The 19,849-nt window shown below is 41.4% G+C and overlaps 1 protein-coding gene across 3 annotated transcripts in view; it reads right to left on the reverse strand.

Annotated features, from left to right (window-relative positions):
• grik4 (glutamate receptor, ionotropic, kainate 4) overlaps nt 1-19,849 on the reverse strand; it is a 189,578-nt gene that overhangs the window by 9,716 nt on the left and 160,013 nt on the right. For all 3 annotated transcript variants that reach the window (XM_043676445.1, XM_043676447.1, XM_043676446.1), the window contains 4 exons: nt 7,538-7,647; nt 7,019-7,192; nt 2,619-2,784; nt 2,312-2,537 (listed from right to left, as the gene is read on the reverse strand). In XM_043676445.1, the coding sequence (XP_043532380.1) occupies nt 2,312-2,537; nt 2,619-2,784; nt 7,019-7,192; nt 7,538-7,647 (676 nt within the window). The remainder of the gene's footprint in view (nt 1-2,311; nt 2,538-2,618; nt 2,785-7,018; nt 7,193-7,537; nt 7,648-19,849) is intronic.

Here is a 19,849-nt window from a genome sequence, read left to right on the forward strand (position 1 = left end):
GTGGCAAGAACAGGACGGCAGATTACTACCTAAATGGAATCAATTTAGGTAAAGTGGCAGTACAGAGAGATCTGGGGGTTCTTGTACACCACTCAATGAAGGTAAGCATGCAGGTACTGCAGGTAGTGCAGAAGGCTAATAGCATGCTGGCCTTCATAACAAGAGGGATTGAGTATAGAAGCAAAGAGGTTCTTGTGCAGCTGTACAGGGCCCTGGTGAGACCACACCTGGAGTACTGTGTGCAGTTCTGGTCTCCAAATTTGAGGAAAGACATTCTGGCTATTGAAGCAGTGCAGCATAGGTTCACAAGGTCAATTCCTGGAATGGCGGGACTATCTTATGTTGAAAGATTGGAGCGACTGGGCTTGTATACCCTTGAGTTTAGAAGACTGAGAGGGGATCTGATTGAGACGAATAAGTTTATTAAAGGATTGGACATCCAGGAGGCAGGAAACATGTTTCCACTGATGGGTGAGTGCCGAACCAGAGGACACAGCTTAAAAAATACGGATAGGCCATTTAGGACAAGATGAGGAGAAACGTCTTCACCCAGAGAGTGGTGGCTGTGTGGAATGCTCTGCCCCAGAAGGCAGTGGAGGCCCAGTCTCTGGATTTGTTTAAGAAAAGTTGGATAGAGCTCTCAAGGATAGTGGAATCAAGGGTTATGGAAATAAGGCAGGAACAGGATACTGATTGAGGATGATCAGCCATGATCATAATGAATGGTGGTGCAGGCTCAAAGGGCAGAATGGCCTACTCCTGCACCTATTGTCTATTGACGGGGACAACACAGCCATCCTAGGACAAGTCAAACAGAGACATGCACGCGAATTCCTAAAAGCATGGCATTCCAATCTGAACTCTATCAACAAACACATTGACTTAGATCCCATTTACCACCCCCTGAGAAAAAGAACAGGAAATGACATCACCATAGACATGATGGTCACTGCAGGAAATAACATGACCAACACAAGGAAACTCAAACATATAAATAGAAAGCGGGCTACACCACTGGTGCTTCATTTGGAGGCTCACTGAAGATGTTACCGAGTATGGTGATGAAACATCTGAAAATGAACCTTCCAGCTCAGTGAGCAAACCTACATCCATATGTAATACTATTTATCACATGGGGGTTTCAATAACAACTGTCCCTACACTTGAAGAAGAATTTATCATGTGAAGAGAAAAATCTTTAAAATGATTGCACTCTGTTATGCTGCCTAAACAGAAAGTCTATCCTGGATGATTGAATGAATATCAATGGACTTGCACATGGAATCAGCAATGAACTTGCTGGTCACCGAGTCCTTCAATTGGCTGAATCTTTTTATTTAAATGCAAGTGTATAGGAGGTTTAGGCTTCTACATTGTTAGAGAATGAAGAATGGTAAATTAGAGCTAATCTATGTCATTAAAGGTATCACAATTTATTCATATTTTTACTTTTTTTTCAAAATCTCATGACTGAAATCTTCTTTCATCTCATCCTGTTTCCCATCAATCATCAAAAGTACAGCATATTTCCAAGGTACAGCAGCAGAATGACACTTATGAGGAAGTCCTTTGCTAATTATCAGTTGACCAAGTCATCTGGCTCAGAACTCAAACTTGGTTATTTTGATGAAAGCAGCATCAAAGACTTGAATAAGTTGAGTGGGACTAATTGGAAAGCGCTGTCAAAGAGCTGGGAAGTGTAATGGGTCAAAGAGCCTCTTTCTACACACTTTAACTTTGAGATTTTTTTCCCCATAATTTGCTTTCAATGTAAAATTACTTTCGATGTATGGTTTTCAAATAAAGGGTAAGAGCAGTGACTATGCTTGATTCTGTATCCTTTTTTGAAAAGGCAGAGGTTTCAAATGTGAGTTTACGTGCAATAATCCCTGTTACCTCAACTGGTGTGTATTCCATGTCACCAAAAAGTTTCAACCAAAGCACTTGCAGATAATCTGTGATTCTCATTTACCTTCTCCCTTTTCTTTCCCTATTTGTCAATTTTTTTTAAGATGACTGTTTATATTTCTGTATTCAATACTATTGAAAATCCATGGATCATAATGTTTCTTTTTTCTTTACCCGTGCTAATTGATCTGTAAAATATTTTCAACTTCTTTCAAAATATATTTCTCACATAACCTAAAGCTTGATGTATGCGTCATTAATGCTTGAAAACCACAGTCACTTTGTGTGTATGTAGGAATATCCAGTTTAAATCATGGGAACAATGGTATTGCTTCATCAAATTATGCATGTATAATATGGAATTTTTGCCAACTAAATGTCACTGAATGCTAGTTTGACGCACCGAGTGGTAAACCTATACCATATCCTTTGGTATCCAGGAGACCACCGATCTGTGTAAGGTTGCAATTACGTTGTCTATGGTATTCATTCATGGTAGATTCTAATAAGAATGCGTAATTGGAGTTCAAAACTCGAGAAATTCCTTCTTCTGTGCTTTTCACAAAGACACTTGGCTGTTTAGAATGCATATAATTCCACATTCTCTGGTAGGTCTGGTATCGAGAGTTCTGGAAACCAAGCAAAATAAACATTTCTTAAAAATAAAACAAATTAATAAGCAGAAAATTGTATCATTGCTGGTATTTTACCTGGAAGAAAGTCATGCTTGAACCTCTTTGAATTGTCCCATATTCAATGTTTGTCTGGTCAGCAAGGTCATCAACTGATTCTATGGGTACATCCATTCTCTGTACAGTGAGAAAGGCAGCCAGGTTGGCTGTGTAAGATGATATGATAATCAGTGTGAAAGCCCACCTGAACAGAAACATATAATCAAACCAACAGTGGAATGTAGACTTTGTAAAACTGATGCTGAAATTTAGATTGAAAAAATAACCAAAGATACAATTCCTGTCAATCACAAAAATTCTTTGATTATTTAGCAGATTCCATTAGTTATCACACAAACCATCATAATATCCTTACAGCCATTTATAACTGAAAGGCTAGTTCCAATAATAAACTTAAAGTGACCAGGTTCATCCACAAGATTTTTTCCTGTCCCCTGACAATTGCAGTTCAAAACAAATTTGTTATCTTTAGCTGCAAGTCAACAACAGGAATTTTCTGGATAACGTCCTGAATGCAAACGGAAGATGAGTTTACTTCTGAGATGGCTACAGAATCTGTTGTTACAACTCCTGTCAAGACTTTTTGAAAATAATTAATCATTTCCCAACAACTGATGGAAAGAATCAACAAATTTTTATGTTCTAAAACACTAAAATTAACATTGACTAAAATGACTTAATAGTTAATTAATACATTAAATTACTTTCTCATTTACTAAACACAACTGAAAATATGTTATGAACAGTTTGTTAGCTATGCCATATTCTCAGCAAAGTCAGAAAGCACATGACATAGGGTATAGTCCAGCAGGCTTATTTGAAATCACAAGCTTTTGAAGCGCTGCTCCTTCATCAGGTTTCAAGTCAACCTGCTGGACTAAAACCAGGTGTCATGTGACTTCTGAATTTGTCCAACACCAGTACCTCCAGATCATATTCTCAGCAGATTTGTAGCCTTGTGGATGAAGTTCCACACTCCTCTCTGCTTTTCAATGCATGAAGCAACAGGAGTAGACCATTCAGCCGATTGAGCATCCTCTGCCATTCAATATAATCATCACTGATCTTGGGCCTCAACTCCATTTATTTTCCTGTTCTTCATAATCCTTTATTTCCAGAGATTCTCAAAATCTGTCTTTCCCAGACTTAAATATTATCAATGATTCAGCATGCACAACCCTCTGGATAGGGATTACCCCTTGAGTAAAGAAATTTTTCCTTATCTCAATCCTAAATAATCAACTCCATATCTTGTTCCATTATTAAAAATCACACAACACCAGGTTATAGTCCAACAGGATTAATTGGAAGCACTAGCTTTCAGAGCGACGCTCCTTCATCAGGTGATTCTTCAAAACCTGATGAAGGAGCGTCGCTCCGAAAGCTAGTGTGCTTCCAATTAAACCTGTTGGACTATAACCTGGTGTTGTGTGATTTTTAACTTTGTACACCCCAGTCCAACACCGGCATCTCCAAATCATTGTTCCATTATGTTTTAGATTGCCCTAGGAGCAGAAACATCCTTTCAATGTCTACCCTGCCAAGCCCCTTCAGAATCCTGAATGTTTCAATGAGACCCTTACAAGAAGGCTCAGTTTATTCAGACTCTCAATAAAGGATAAGCCTCTCATCCCAGGGGAGCATTTGATGTACCATCTCCAGTGCATTTATATCTTTGCTTAAATGTGGAAACCAAATTACAGACAGTATTCTAGATGTAGTCTCACCAAAATGCTATGCAAGTTTAGAAAGACCTTTTTATTTCTGAACTCCAATCCACTTGCAAAAATGGTCAATATGCCATTTGCCTTCTGAATTGCTTGCTGTAGCTGCATGCTAAATTTGTGCTCCTTGCACAAGTCTCTGAACAATAACATTTACAAATCTTGTGCACTTTAAAAAATATTTTACTTGTCTACTTTTGTGAAAATGAATAAACTCCTGTTTCCCCACACTGTACTCCATTTGCCATCTTGTTTCCCATGCACTCAACATATTTCCTTCACTCAACAGTCTTCCAATGTCCTTTGAAAGTTCCTTAAGTAAATCTTCTGAATATGCTCAATGGATTCCAGTGGCAAGGCTTACTCTGAAATTCCTTGCTCCTTAACTCTCAGATTCCATCCTCAACTGAAAAATAGTTCTCTTCAGCACCCTATTCAATAGCTAACACAGTCTTTTCCTCTAGTTGAGTTATGCCCAGTTTCTTACTCCAGGTTTATTCTGAATTCAAATTCATGTGCAGAATGAGCAGCTGCCTCTCCTTTGTGTCAAGTTGTGAAAAGTAGCACTTGAAATTTTGTGTTTCAGCTGGGTGTCTTTCCCATGATGATGAAAACAGACTATCTTGTCTCTGGATAGAATTCAGTATCGTTTCACCATTCTCTATTCCAGAACATTGTGTATTACCTTTGAAACAAAAAGTGCTGCAAAAAACTCACCAGGTCTGGCAACATCTGTGGACTGAGAAACAGAATTAACATTTTAAATCCGGTGTAACACCAAGGGTTGGTGCATAAGGGAGGGTTTTAGATTCCTGGATCACTAGGACCATTCCTGGGGAAGATGGGACCTCCACAAGCAGGATGATCAGTACCTGAACCAGAATGCGATCAACATCCTTGTGGGTGGGTTTGCTAGTGATGTTGGGAAGAATACAAAAAAAATCAGCAGTGGGTGGGCACACTGTTACTGCAATGGGAACCTGTATACTTTAGTACAGGAACCAAGACAGAGAAAGTTCAGCCATATTGAGTTCCAACTGAGTAAGATGAAGCTGGATAGCTTTTAATGCTAGGAGTATTACAGGTAAGACAGATGAGTTAAGGATGTGGATTGGCACATGGAATTGTGATATTGTTGCCATCACAAAGACATAATTGAGTGAGAGGCAGGATTGGCAACTTAGCATTCTGCAGTATAGGTGCTCCATGCAGGCAGGGGAAGGTGTAAATTATGGTAGTTTAGCATTATGAAATAAGTTGTCAGTTACTGCAGGAAAGAGGGATGATATCTTGGATCTTCAAATGAGGTTTTTTGGGTAGAAAAAGCAAGCAAAATAAAAGGAACTGTCACACTGCTGGGAATGTATTACAGACCCCCAAACAATGTCAGGCAAAAGTGAGGACTGCAGATGCTGGAAATCAGAGTCTAGATTAGAGTGGTGCTGGAAAAGCACAGCAGGTCAGACAGCAACCAAGGAGCAGGAAAATCAACGTTTTGGGCGCTATAGGGAACATTGGACACCCACACCAATCAACCCCATCACCCTGTGACCCAACATTTCAACTCCCCCGCCTACTCTGCCAAAGACATGCAGATCCTGGACCTCCTCCACCGCCACTCCCTCACCACCCGATGCCTGGAGGAAGACCGCCTCATCTCCCGATCTCCCGCCTCACAACACTTCAACCCCAGGGCACCAATGTGGACTTCACCAGTTTCCTCATTTCCCCACCCCCCACCTTACCTCAGTTCCAACCTTCCAGCTCAGCACCATCCTCATGATCTGTCCTACCTCCCTTCCCACCTATCCACTCCACCCTCCCCTCTGATCTATCACCTTCATCTGCACCTCCATCCATCTATCGTACTCTTGGCTACCTTCTCCCCAGCCCCACCCCTCATTTATCTCTCCACCCGGAGGCTCCCTGCCTTCATTCCTGATGAAGGGCTTTTGCCCGAAACATCGATTTTCCTACTCCTTGGATGCTGCCTGACCTGCTGCGCATTTCCAGCACCACTCTAATCTAGACCCCAAACAATGTCAGCAGGCAATAGAGGAGCGTATAAACAAGATGTGCAAAACAATAATAGGATAACATTAAGACCATTTCAACTTCACAATATTAATTGGGGTAGTCATAGTGTAAAAGGTTGGAGGGGACAAGTTTCTTGAAACTGGACGGTTTTTTATGTTAACACATAGAAAGTCCAAACAGGGGACAGTACAATGCTGAACCCAGTTCTAGGGAACAAAGTCAATCACATAATTGGAGTGGCATTGGGAAAGCATTTTAATAACATTGACTATAACATAATAACTTCTGTGTTTGGCCAAAATAATTTACCCAGATAAGGGCCAATGAACATGGGCAGATATAGCCTGCCAGTCATTCTGGAATTATTTATTTTTAACTCATGAAATTTTGACTACCTTAAGTCCATACTTTAAAATAGTTTACTGGAATATTTACCATTTGAAATTCTTCATCATGGAATCACAGACTGATACACATAAAAAGAGGCTATTTGATCCATCATATTCATATCGGTACTTTGGTAGAGTTATCCAATAACTTGCACTCCCATTCTTCGTCCCGACAGCCTTATAATTTTTCATTGCTTTCAAGCAACCATTATCCTATCATAGCCAGTATCATTTGGTCTCTCAGGTCTAGTAACTGGAGATTCCTTACCATACTCCACTAACACAGCGTGTGGAGAGTGCTCGAGGCATGATCTCTGATCCTTGCTGCATGAAGCCACCCACTGGGAACCACAGGCTGTTTCCTAGAGAGTATTGATTGACCAACACTTTACATTTTCCTCTAAAGCAAGGTTGCGGGTTATACCACTCATAAGGAGACAGTCTGTAAAAGAAATCATTACATCTAAAGTACAGAAACTGTTACCGTGCCCATTCAACACTGTTTCGTAAGCAACTGGTCAAAACATATCAACTGCATAAGAGAACATCGGCCGCTTTCTGTATTGCCTAAACACTGCCTACATTATAAGCTAAAACAATCTACAAAAATCATTAATAACTATTAATCTTCAGCTCGTTTCATTATGTGTTTTAGTCTAACCTCCTACTTTAGCCAATGTCGGGACTTTTAAAATAATAAATATCAAATACACAAAGATAATGATGTACTTATGGAGGGACTTAATAGAGCAAACAGTGGTTTCACAGGACACCCACATGACTATACCTGGCTACAAGGAAGAGAACACAACTGACTGCAAGATAGGCAAGCACCATGAAGAGCCAAACACCAGGAGAGAAAGGGTCCAGGAAGGAAAAATAACCAGGCTTCCTACCCTGAAATACAGTAAGGAAAGGACATAATTGACATGGAATATCTGTTTAGCACAACAGGAATCACATTAAACAATAACATACACATACAGATGAATGAAAAGTGAATTTTCACAAGTTTACACTGGAACTTGAAATAAATGATGAGATTTCACTGATCTGGAGGATGGAGCAACCAATGAAATATGAGGGACTCATGTCCCAACACAGGTCAAGCACTGACCAGTTGCTGAACAGTGGGAAAGTTGGTGGGCAAGTCAACCATCTACTGAAGGCTTGCAGCTAATTGAGGGTGATCCTTCTTAGCCTCTGGCATTCTATGGGAGGTTGCCAGTTGCATGGAACCAGCATCATCACCTTCGGGAATCAATTAGAACCAGAGGCTCCAAAGCTCGAGGAGCTTGCTGCTGGTGGCAATGATCTCTCTACGTCCTGATGAAATCACTGTAGAGATGTCTCCTCCAGACACCAGGATCCACCCATGGCCCCAGCAGAAAATTTAGATCTTTTCTTCTCCTAGAGGGTGCCTCAAGACAAAGTCATTATAGAATCCCTACAGTGCAGAAGCAGGCCATTCAGACCATCAAGCCCACCCAGACCCGCCCTCTCCTGTATCCCTGCATTTCCCATGGCCCATCCAGCTAACCTGCACATCTTTGGACTTTGTAAGGAATCTCACATGGACACAGAGAAAATGTCCAAACTCCACACAGACAGTTGCCCAAGGCTGGAATCAAATTGAGAGGCAGCCACACTAACCACTGAGCCACCATGTTGCACCATCTTATTATCCCTGCTGTCATTAAGGCTAACTTTCTTTGTGGCTCTGCTGAGGCTTCTGAGCTTCTGCTATTTGATTGGGCAGGGTGGATAAAGGGGAACTAGTAAATGTAGTGCATTTGGATTTTCAAATGACATTCAAAAGGGTGCCTCATTAAAGGTTACTGGACACAGTAAGAGCTCATGGCATTAAGACAATATATTAGTGTGAACAGAAGATTGGCTAACCCACAGGGAACAGAATTGAGATAATTGAATCATTTTCAGCTTGGCAAACTTTAAATGATCGAGGTTCTACGGGGATCAGTGCTGGGCCCTCAACTATTTCCAATCTATTTTCATGACTTACATGAAAGTCAGAATACTTGCTACAACTGTACAGAGCATTGATTTTGATCTCATCAAGACTAATATACTTATGTAGGAAGTAGTTCAAAGATTCACTTGGGCTAATTGATGGGATGAAGGGGTTGTCACAGAGGAAAGGTTAAGCAAGTTAGTCCAAAACTGATTTGAGACTAGAAGAATGAGAAGTGATATTTGGTCAGCATAGACCTGTTTGGGCTGAAGGGTCTGTCTTCGTGCTGTAGGACTCTATGTCTTTTATTATCAAAAAATAAGATTAAGGAGGTTTGACATGGTAGATGCTGACAGAATGTTTCCCCTTGTGGGGCACACAGAACAAGGGGGAAAATTTTTAAAATTAAGATGAGAAGAGAGATGTCTTCTCTGAGGATTGTCAATATTTGGGATTCTTCTCAGACAACAGTGGACTCTGGACCATTGAAAATACTCAAGGATTGGTTTAACAGTTTTTTTTTCCCTACAGAAGAATCAAGTTTGATTGAGATCATGCTAGATCATGCTAGATCATGAATGTTGAGGTGAAAATCAGATCAGCCATGATTTTGTTAAATGGTGGAGTAACCTCAATGGGCTGAATGGACAACTCCTCCTCCGAATTATTAAGATCTTATGATTTTATGGATCTAACATTGAACTTATTCCTGTCTGAAAAAATCTGCCGTAATATTTAGGGTTCATCATGCCTCTGAGTAACAGGTTTATTTCAGGCTCACAACTTCCAAATAAATTATAGGCCGTCTATTTTGTTCCTTTGATTTCCTTAAGCTGCAAGTGGAGACGAGGCTTTACTGAGAAGTAAAGGGCCTTGATTATCTGAAATAAGCAAAGCAATGACTCATTCAGTCTGACATGTCCTGATGTTTCTTTCTTGGTGCCAAGAAATGTTATGCAATATTTGTTGCCTATATCAATACTGCATGGTGGTCGTTCCTCATAAGCCCAGGTCTCACCAATCTTTGCTTTCCCTACGTGTTAAATACCACCCACAGTGCTCAACTTTATTCTGACATTTTTGTACATGGTTGTGTATTATTGATGCTTGGTAACAATTTGGAATTGGATGGATCCAGAGATAATCTTTATTATGCTGTAGCTTTCTCTGCAGCTTTGGAGACCTATCTCTGAAAGGGATCATTGTGCCATAAGCTGTAGAAATGTTCTATTAAAGATGATTCATTAATAGCACTACACATCCTCAGCACGTCCACTATGCTACCCACTCATAACCACAACCCTTTGTGGTGATCCTCTGCTCTCTGACTATGGTGTTAAATATCAAAATGAATTCAACAAAACCAAAGAACTGCAGATGCTGAAGATCTGAAACCAAAACAGAAATTACTGGAGAAACTCAGCCGCTCTGCAGCATCTGTGGGAAGAAATCAGAAGAGACGTTATTTATGCATGTTCTTTCTGTCTGCAAAGATCAGGCCACTGTCTATTGACATATGTAGTTTCAAGTGCACAGAAGTATGCCACACTGTGAGCCTATCTTGAATTAGTTGTTAGTGTAATTCTTAACACACAGAATTATATCCAATGTTGAACACTGTTTTGAGTCTTGCAAGCACAAGCTGGTTGAAAACAGTCCTGTAGACTTGTAGATCACATCAAACAGCATGTCCCTTCAGCTGTCTGCAACTAGAGGGGTACTGGCTGTATCAAAACAAACCCTGCTTGCAAAACCCAAAACGTACTATCCAATATTATATTATATTCCACAATTAGAGAACATTTGCCAAACTATATTGTACTCTAAGAATTACACTGACAACGGTTTAAGATTTCAAATCAGGCATGCAATGTGGCACACTTTGAATGCACACGTATATTAATACACAGGCATGAAAAAGACAGAAAGAACATATATACACAGTCCTTCAACTCAACAAAACAGGTGACAGCTAATTCTGATTAGTTTCTCTGGGCAATGCCTTGACCAACCAGAGTCAACCCACCTGGATTTAAATTTAAACAAATGCATTAGCTTTTGTTTTTGTTACAGTCATCATCCCATCCTCCAAGTGCTGTACTGTTTTTTGAAGGAAAGGATGCTAGGAATAGATCAGCGTAATTCCCTTGCAATGAAACTAACAGAAAATGGAGTCAAAGTTAGTGAATTGTCTCCATTTCACAAGTCACCATGGCAATTTTAGTTGTATACCTGTTAATCAGTCACTAACAGTGGCAACAAGAGCAAATCAGAGGCTAGGTATACTGTGGCAGATAACTCATCTCCTGACTCCCCAAAGCTTGTCAACTATCTTTAAGGCACAAGTCAGGAAGGTGATGGAAAACTCCTCACTTGTCTGGATGAGTGCAGCTCCAACAACACTCAGGAAGCGTTACACCATCCAGGACAAAGCAGCCCACTTGACTGGCACTACATTCACTCCCTACACCACCGATGCTCAGTAGCAGCATTGCACACCATCTACAAGATGCACCACAGAAATTCATCAAAACTCCTTAGACAACAGTTTCCAACTATCCTGACTTGGAAACATATAACCATTGCTTTCCTGTCGCTGAGTCAAAATTTTGTAATTCTCTCCTGAAGGCCTTTGTGGGTCAACTTACAGCAGGTGGACTACAGCTGGCAGCTCACCACCACCTTCTCAAGGGCAACTAGAAATGGGCAATACATACTGGCCCAACCAGGAATGCCCACATTCCACAACTGATTAAACCGTGTCCCGAGTAGCCAGCTCTTCCAGCGGGTAAAGATTACTTCCTGCAGCAGCTGTCTGACTTGATCCTTAATACTGTCCTTTGGTCTCCTATTCCACAGCCATTGTGAGCACATTTCAATACAACTGAGTGACTGACGGCAGTCCCCTAAAATGCAGCTGATGCAAGCGATGTGTTAAAGTGCAGAAAGCGATTTTAAAGTTCTGCAAGGCAATCAATCGTGATAATGAGGTGAAGAAAAATATTGATGAAAATGAAATGAAACAAAAAAAAGATCAAATTTCCGTTATTCACTGTGATGACAAACAAACTTCAAACTCAATCATAATTCTTTGGATATCAAGTATGCCTCATCTTCCTATGTCCTGACCTCTTTCATTCTTTGCATCACTTGGTTTTCACTCTTCTCCATCACCTCAGTTGCTTTAATTCTGATACTAAGACACTATAAACACAAGTTGAAAGATTCAGTATGATGTGATGCAGGAGCCATTTTTCACAGAGAAATGTGTGATGATATGAAATGGTCCCTTGAAAAACTATCAATAGAAATGCAATCTTGAATTGTTAAGAACAATTAATTCCTTTAATATTTGATGAAAGAAGTTTAAAAATTTGAATAATTGCAAGTGAATATTTTTTGCAGAGCTTCAGCACAGATATGAAGACCTGAACAGTATCTGTTTCATGCTGGGTAATTCGGAGTCTTGCTTCCCAAAAAGTATTACAAAGGCCTGAATGCCCACACCTCATTCTAGAATACAGAATAGGGACAATTTCCAGTTCCACAAACCCAACTTGGGAGAAGGTGTTCCAGATGGTCAGATTCCTGTTCGAGGAGTGAGGATGTTAACAAACGTTGGGCTTGGAGACAACAACAGAGGGTGTTGAATACTGAGATGGGCTATATGAAATGCTGGCTACTTTGCTCTGAGATTTGTAAGAAAACTAATATAATAATAAAAAGAAAAATCCCCTCTAGCCTGAGTGTTTTACACCCCGACACTCTCCTACACACTTCAACTAACCAATTCATGCTGGCTCAGGCTCCCCACCAACCCCCATGGTCCCTCACACTCCATGCCAAATTTTGCACCTTACCACTCTATTAATGTATTCATTAATTCTGATGGAAAACTCAGCCTATAAAAATATCAGACTGCTCAACATTAAAGACAGTTGAACTGTCAATCAAACCATGAATTGGTAGGCTGAAGACAGGATAGAGTGTGAGATCAGTACTGCAATGTAAGTTCTATTAAGATATCTCCCAGGCTTGTGCTAACAAATAGAATGAAACAGCAAGCATTACATTTTTTTAAAGTTTTCTTTATTTTGAAAGCCAGGAGATTTAAATGCCTTGACAGCTTGAAAGTTCTGTGGATTTAAATGCCTTCACAGTTTGACAGTTAGATTGCATTCATGCAATTAAGCACCTTCAGGTCTACTTTTAATATGAAAAGATATTTAACCTCTGGTAAAGGGAACTTTATCTCTCCCAAAGGTGTACTTGGACCTTTGATTTCCATTTGTTTGTGGGAGGTTGGAGACTGGTTGAATGAGCGTTTATTTTCCCTTTTGAGAAGTGGTGATGAGCTGGCCTCTTAAATTGCTGCAGTCCTTGGATTTCTAGTGCACTGGAAAATCAAGCCCTGCTATTCCCAGTATTATCAGAAAAGTTAAAGACTTTAAAAGTATGCAGAATTTCCCAATGTACCTGAATATTAGACTCAGATTAAAAGGAAGCATGGACCAGGTTTTTGGACTTTGTTACAAATAAGTATATTCTAGCTGTTGACAAACAGCTATTACTTAATATGTTACCTCTGCACACACATAAGACACATACAAAACATGGATTTGATGGACAGAGAGAGATAGACAGACAGAAAGGTAGTGCAATGGTCTCTGTTTACAGGGTTTGCAGAACTGATCCTTTTAGCTTGTCTGGGTCTGCTGCTCCTTGACATTCTTTCCTCAAGTTACTTAACTTGTTTGCAAGAACACAGTGCAACTAGTTCATAACGCATAAAGTTTCTGACTTATTGGTTAAAATCTACAGCCTACAACAACTGATAGGGGAAATAAACTGACATTCTTCAGGATTGAGGTTACTGCGGGACATCTCTCCATTGGCTTCTGATCAAAACATTCACACCAACAAGCTGGTTGACTACCTGGAAGCCAATCACAAGCTGTTTGGCTACCTGGGAGCCAATCACATGGTTGTTGGCAAGCAGATTGTTCTGTCATCATTCCACAGACCAATCAGCTACTTGTTGCCAGATGCCATTACTTAATAAAGGTGGTAAGGAAAAGCCAGGAAACTATAGACCAGTGAACCTGACATCAGTTGTGGGCAAGTTGTTGGAGTAGATCCTGAGGGACAGGATATTCATGTATTTGGAAAGGCAAGGACCGATTAGGAATAGTCAACATGACTTTGTGCGTGGGAAATCGTGTCTCACTAACTTGACTGAGTTTTTTGAAGAAGTGACAAAGAGGAATAATGAAGGCAGAGTGCTGGATGTTGTTCAAATCGACTTCAGTAAAGTATTCAACAAGGTTCCACATGGTAGATTGGTTAGCAAGGTGAGAACTCATGGAATACAGGGAGAACTATCCATTTGCATACAAAATTGACTTGAAGGTAGAAGACAGAAGGTGGTGGGTGGAGGATTGCTTTTTGGACTGGATGCCTGTGACCAGTGTTGCAGAGATTAGTCCTGGGTCCACTGCTTTTGTCATTTATATAAATGATTTGGATGTGAATGTAGGTGGTATGGTTAGTAAACCTGCAGATGACACCAAAATTAGTGATATAGTGGACAGCGAAGGTGGTTACCTCAGGATACAACGTGATCTTGATCAGATGAGCTGAGGAGTGGCAGTCAGAGTTTAATTTTGATAAATGTGAGGTGCTATATTTTGGTAGGGCAAATCAGGGCAGGACAAATATACTTAACGGTGAGGCCATGGAGAGTGTTGCCGAACAAAGAAACCTTGGAGTGCAGGTTCATAGTTCCTTGAAAGTGGAGTCGCAGGTAAACAGTAGTAAAGAAGGCATTTGGTATGCTTGCCTTTATTGGTAGGTGCATTGAGTATACAAGTTGGGAGGTCATGCGCAGCTGTACAGGACATTGGTTAGGCCACTTTTGGAATACTGCAATCAATACTGGTCTTGCTTTAGGAAAGATGTAGTTAAACCTGAAAGCGTTCAAACAAGGATATTGCCAGGGTTGGAAGGTTTGAGCTACAGAAAGCTGAATAGGCTGGAGCGATTTTCCCTGGAGCGTTGGAGGCTGAGGGGTGACCTTAGAGAAGTTTAGAAAATCATGAGGGGCTTGGATAGGGTGAATAGTCAAGGTCTTTTCCCCAGGATAAGGGAGTCAAAAACTAGAGGGCATAGGTTTAAGATGAGGGGGGAAAAGATTTAAAATGAACCCAAGGGGCAACTTTTTCATGCAGAGGGTGGTGCATGTATGGAATGAGCTGCCAGAAGAAGTGACGGAGACTGGTACAATTACAACATTTAAAAGTACTTAGTACTCAACATCAACAAATGCCAATCTTCAAGCACCGTCCTACAACTCATCCACTTTATCCTTCACCATAATATTTTCACCTTTGACAACCAGTTCTTCTTCCAGACACACAGTACAGCCACGGGGACAAAATTGCACCCCAATATGCCAACATTTTCATGCACAGGTTTGAACAAGACTTCTTCTCTATGCAGGCCCTCCAACCAACACTATACGCCAGGTGCATTGACGACATTTTCTTCCACTAGACACATGGCGATAAGTCACTGAAACAACTACACAGTAATATCAATGAGTTTCATCCCACCATCAAACTCATCATGGATTACGCTTTAGTATCTGTCTCATTCTTGGACACATACACCTTCATCAAGGATGGGCATCTCATTACCTCATTCTACCACAAACCCACGAATAACCTCATGATGCTACACTTCTCCAGCATCCATCCAAAACATATTAAAACAGCCATTCACTATGGACAAGCCCTACGCATACATAGGATCTTTTAAAATGAGGAGGAACATGACAGGCACTTGGAAGTACTCAAGGATGCCCTCATAAGAATGGGGTATGATGCTCAACTCATCGACCGCCAGTTCTGACGTGACACAGCGAGAAATCGTAATGACCCCCTCAGGAGACAGACACTGATTGCAACCGATATGGTACCCTTCGTTGTCCAGTACTTCCCAGGGTCCAAAAGACTACACCATGTTCCACGCAGCCTACAACATATTATCAAGAGGATGAGCACCTCGCCAAGACCTTCTTATGCTTCCACGTCTTGCCTTTAAACAACCACTAAATCTCAAACAGATCATTGTTCACAGCAAACTGCCCAGCTTCCAGGACAACACCATACAACCCTGTCACAGCAGATGCTGCAAGCCATGTTAGAGTGTTGACATGGATACCATTACACATGGGGACACCACTCACCATGTACATGGCAGGTACTCATGTATTGAAAATGTGTTGCTGGAAAAGCGCAGCAGGTCAGGCAGCATCCAAGGAACAGGAGAATCGACGTTTTGGGCATAAGCCCTTCTTCAGGGCTTATGTTCCTGTTCCTTGGATGCTGCCTGACCTGCTGCGCTTTTCCAGCAACACATTTTCAGCTCTGATCTCCAGCATCTGCAGTCCTCACTTTCTCCTCGAAAGTACTCAAGTGTTGTCTATCTCATATGCTGCAGGCAAGGATGCCCTGAGGCGTGGTACACTGGTAAGACCAAGCGGAAGCTATGACAATGGATGAATGGACACTGCCCAACAATCACCAGACAGGAGCGTTCCCATGCAGTCGCAGAACACTTCAGCAGTCCGGGACATTCGACCTCAAACCTTTGGGTGACCATCCTCCAAGGCAGACTTTGGGACAGGCAACAACGCAAAATGGCTGAGCAGAGGCTGATAGCCAAGTTCAGTACACATGGGGATGGCCTCAATCAGGACCTTGGGTTCATGGGTACAGATGACCTTGGGTACAGATGACCTTGGGTACAGATGACCCCACTGCACTACACACTCTCTCTCACACTTACACACATACTCCTACAGACACACACACTCACGCTGGTCCTCTCTCATACGCTCACACATACACACCCACACATGCACCTTCTCACAGTTTTTACACACACACATACACTCTCTCACAGACACATATACCCCCCTTGCCTACACACATATACATATACATTTTTGGAGTGAATTTGTTACTTGCAGAATTACATTTTATTTTGCTCAAAACTGCATGAATCCTTGTAATATTCTGTAAATCCCCTTTTTAGAAATAGAATCAGTCTGAACATTGGGGCACAGACAGCCTCACACAGGACACCTCACACCTTCAGTGCATTATCTGGGCTGACATGGCACCTATAGTTAAAGTTCACTTGAGAATATAACTTTAAAAAAAATAGTTCCGGGATTTACATATGAAAGAACTGAAACCAACACGGTCATTCTAAAAGATGAGAGACGTAACAAACAATCCAGATCTCTCATTTTATTGCATCACACTGTAAACTTTTGCTGTAAATTCTGTGTCTTACGATCTTATACTCCACAACCGTCTGATGAAGGAGCAGCGCTCTGAAAGCTAGTGCTTCCAAATAAACCTGCTGGACTATAATCTGATGTTGCAGGATTTGTAACATTGAAAAGGCATCTGGATGGTTACATGAATCGGAAGGGTTCAGAGGGATACAGGCCAAATGCAACTAGATTAATTTAGGATATCTAGTCAGCACAGATGAGTTGGACCTAAGGGTCTACAGTAGCGCCTCGACTTACGAACTAAATGCGTTCTGGGACCCGGTTCGCGAACCGAAAAGTTCGCGAACCGAATCAACTTTTCCCATTGTTCGGATAGCGTAAGAATGCTTGGACGGCTGTTCACAGCGCACGCGCCAAAGACGAACTGAATGAGATCACGCGGGGTCCGAGAGCGTTTGCGTTCAACAAGCGCGTAGCAAAGCAGAACAATGAAACCACGTGGTCGCACACGGGCCTTTTGCATTCATACCTTCGTTCGTACCTTGAATTTCGTACGTACATTGAAGCAAAATTTTACGTACATTCCTGTTCGTAAACCGATTTGTTCGTGAACGAGGTCGTTCGTATGTCGAGGCGCTACTGTATTTCCATGCTGTATATCTCTATGACTCTATGAGTTCTTTTCACACCTTCTGACTCCAAAGGTGAAGAGGGACTGGATGCAATCCTGTAATTATCTTATTGCTGACATGGTCAATGATTTAGTTGTGACTGTAATTGAGTAAATTGGTACCTCCAGAAATGTTGTGGAGAACAAGGAGCTGAAGCTGAACAGTTGAAATTTTGGAAGTGCAGTTGTAAGTGAATTCTGGGATATTTTACCCCAGGGATAGAGATAAGGAGAGATGGGTCAGGAGTGAAAACAGGATTGGAGGGTGGGGAGGATGTGTGTGTTGTGTGATACAATGAAGTAAGCAGAGATTACCTTATCTGTGAGATCGACAAGATGGTGAGGTAAGGAGTTAGCTGTGAATATGGTTCAGTGAGTTTACATGAAGGAAGAGATTTAGGGAGGATAAAGTGGCAATGAATTCGGAGGACAGAAAATGTGGTAGGTTGAAATGGAGGTTAAAATCATGGGGGGGGGCGGGGGGAGTCTTAGTTTCATAGAAATAGAAGCAGGAGGAGGCCATTTGTCACGTTGAGCCCGCTCCGCCATTCTTTAAGATCATGGCTGACCTATCCATCTTCTCAGCTCCTCCTCCTAACCCTTAATTCCCCTGCCATGCAAAATTCCATCCAGCTGGCTTGAATATATTTAATGAAACTGCCTCTATTGCTTCCTTGGACACAAAATTCCAGAGATTCACCATACTCTGGGAAAAGCAATTTCTCTTCATCTCTGTACTAAATCTACTCCCCCTAATCCTGAGGCCATGTGCTCTAATCCTAGTCTCAGAGGAAACAACTTGCCTGCCTCTATCTTATCTATCCCTTTCATAATTTTATATCTTTCTATAAGACCCCCTTTCATTCTTTTAAATTCTAGTGAGTACAGATCCAGGTGGCTCAACTTCTCCTCATAGGTAATCCTCTCATCTCTGGAAAGAATGTGGTGATCCTCCTCTGCACCACCTCCAAAGCCAGTATATCCTTCCTCAACTAAGGAGACTAGAACTGCATTCAAATACTCCAGATGTGGACTCACTAACACCTTGTACAATTGTAGCAGAACCTTCGTGCTTTTCAATTCAATCCTTCTAGCAATGAAAGCCAATATTCCATTTGCCATCCTGATTACCTGTTGAACCCGCATATCAACTGGTGCAGAGGTTCAAGAAGAAAAATGATCTCAGTTTAAAAACTTCATTACTTGGAAAAATGATAACGAAATGGTGAGCCAGGTTTGGAGGTGTCATTAAGCTGGGGCAGTGATGTCCTCAATCCTCAGTTAGTTATCCATCATGATGCTAACATAAACACACTAATTCTTCGATAATGAGATGATTCTTCACAAATGAATAGACTTGTTGGAGAGAGATTTGCAGAAGGGCAATGAGATGTGATTTGCTGACAGTCTACAATATTAACGCAGAAAGGATGAATTCTACAGGAAAGAAACATTTGAGATTAGACCCCAGCAGTGGGAGTGGGGCTGCTGCCCAGAATGATCTGGGCGAGCTCTGGAGGATGAGTGGAAGGAGTAGAGGGAAACTGTAGGCTTAATGAGAGAGAGGAGAAAGTGAGGTCTGCAGATGCTGGAGATCAAAGTTGAAACTTTATTGCTGGAACAGCACAGCAGGTCAGGCAGCATCCAGGGAACAGGAGATTCGACGTTTCGGGCACAGGCCCTTCTTCAGGAATCTTTCCTGAAGAAGGGCCTGTGCCCGAAACGTCGAATCTCCTGTTCCCTGGATGCTGCCTGACCTGCTGTGCTGTTCCAGCAATAAAGTTTCAACCTTAATGAGAGAGAGGGCAGCTGTCCAGGCTGTGGTGGTGGTAATACAGATGAAAAGCTCCAGGAGTTCAGAAAGCATGGGGTTAGGAATGGAGAGGGTGGTTTGCTTAAAGGCAGAGAAATTAAAGGAAGTGCAACTATAGAAGATAAAATCTAGATGAGTTAAAAAGGTAAGAAATAAAATGAAGGAAGAGTGATCACGGATACAGAGGGATGGGCTTGAGTCTGGAAATAGCAGACAAAATGCATACATAATGTACCACAGTAAGATCAAATTACGTAGGTATGATTACATCATAACCTGACAGCAAATAGGAACCAGAAAGATACAGAAAATAATAGGAAGGTGGTATTCTTGCTGTGA

This window comes from Chiloscyllium plagiosum, chromosome 35 (assembly GCF_004010195.1).
Source record: "Chiloscyllium plagiosum isolate BGI_BamShark_2017 chromosome 35, ASM401019v2, whole genome shotgun sequence".
Classification (NCBI taxonomy): Eukaryota; Metazoa; Chordata; class Chondrichthyes; order Orectolobiformes; family Hemiscylliidae; genus Chiloscyllium; species Chiloscyllium plagiosum.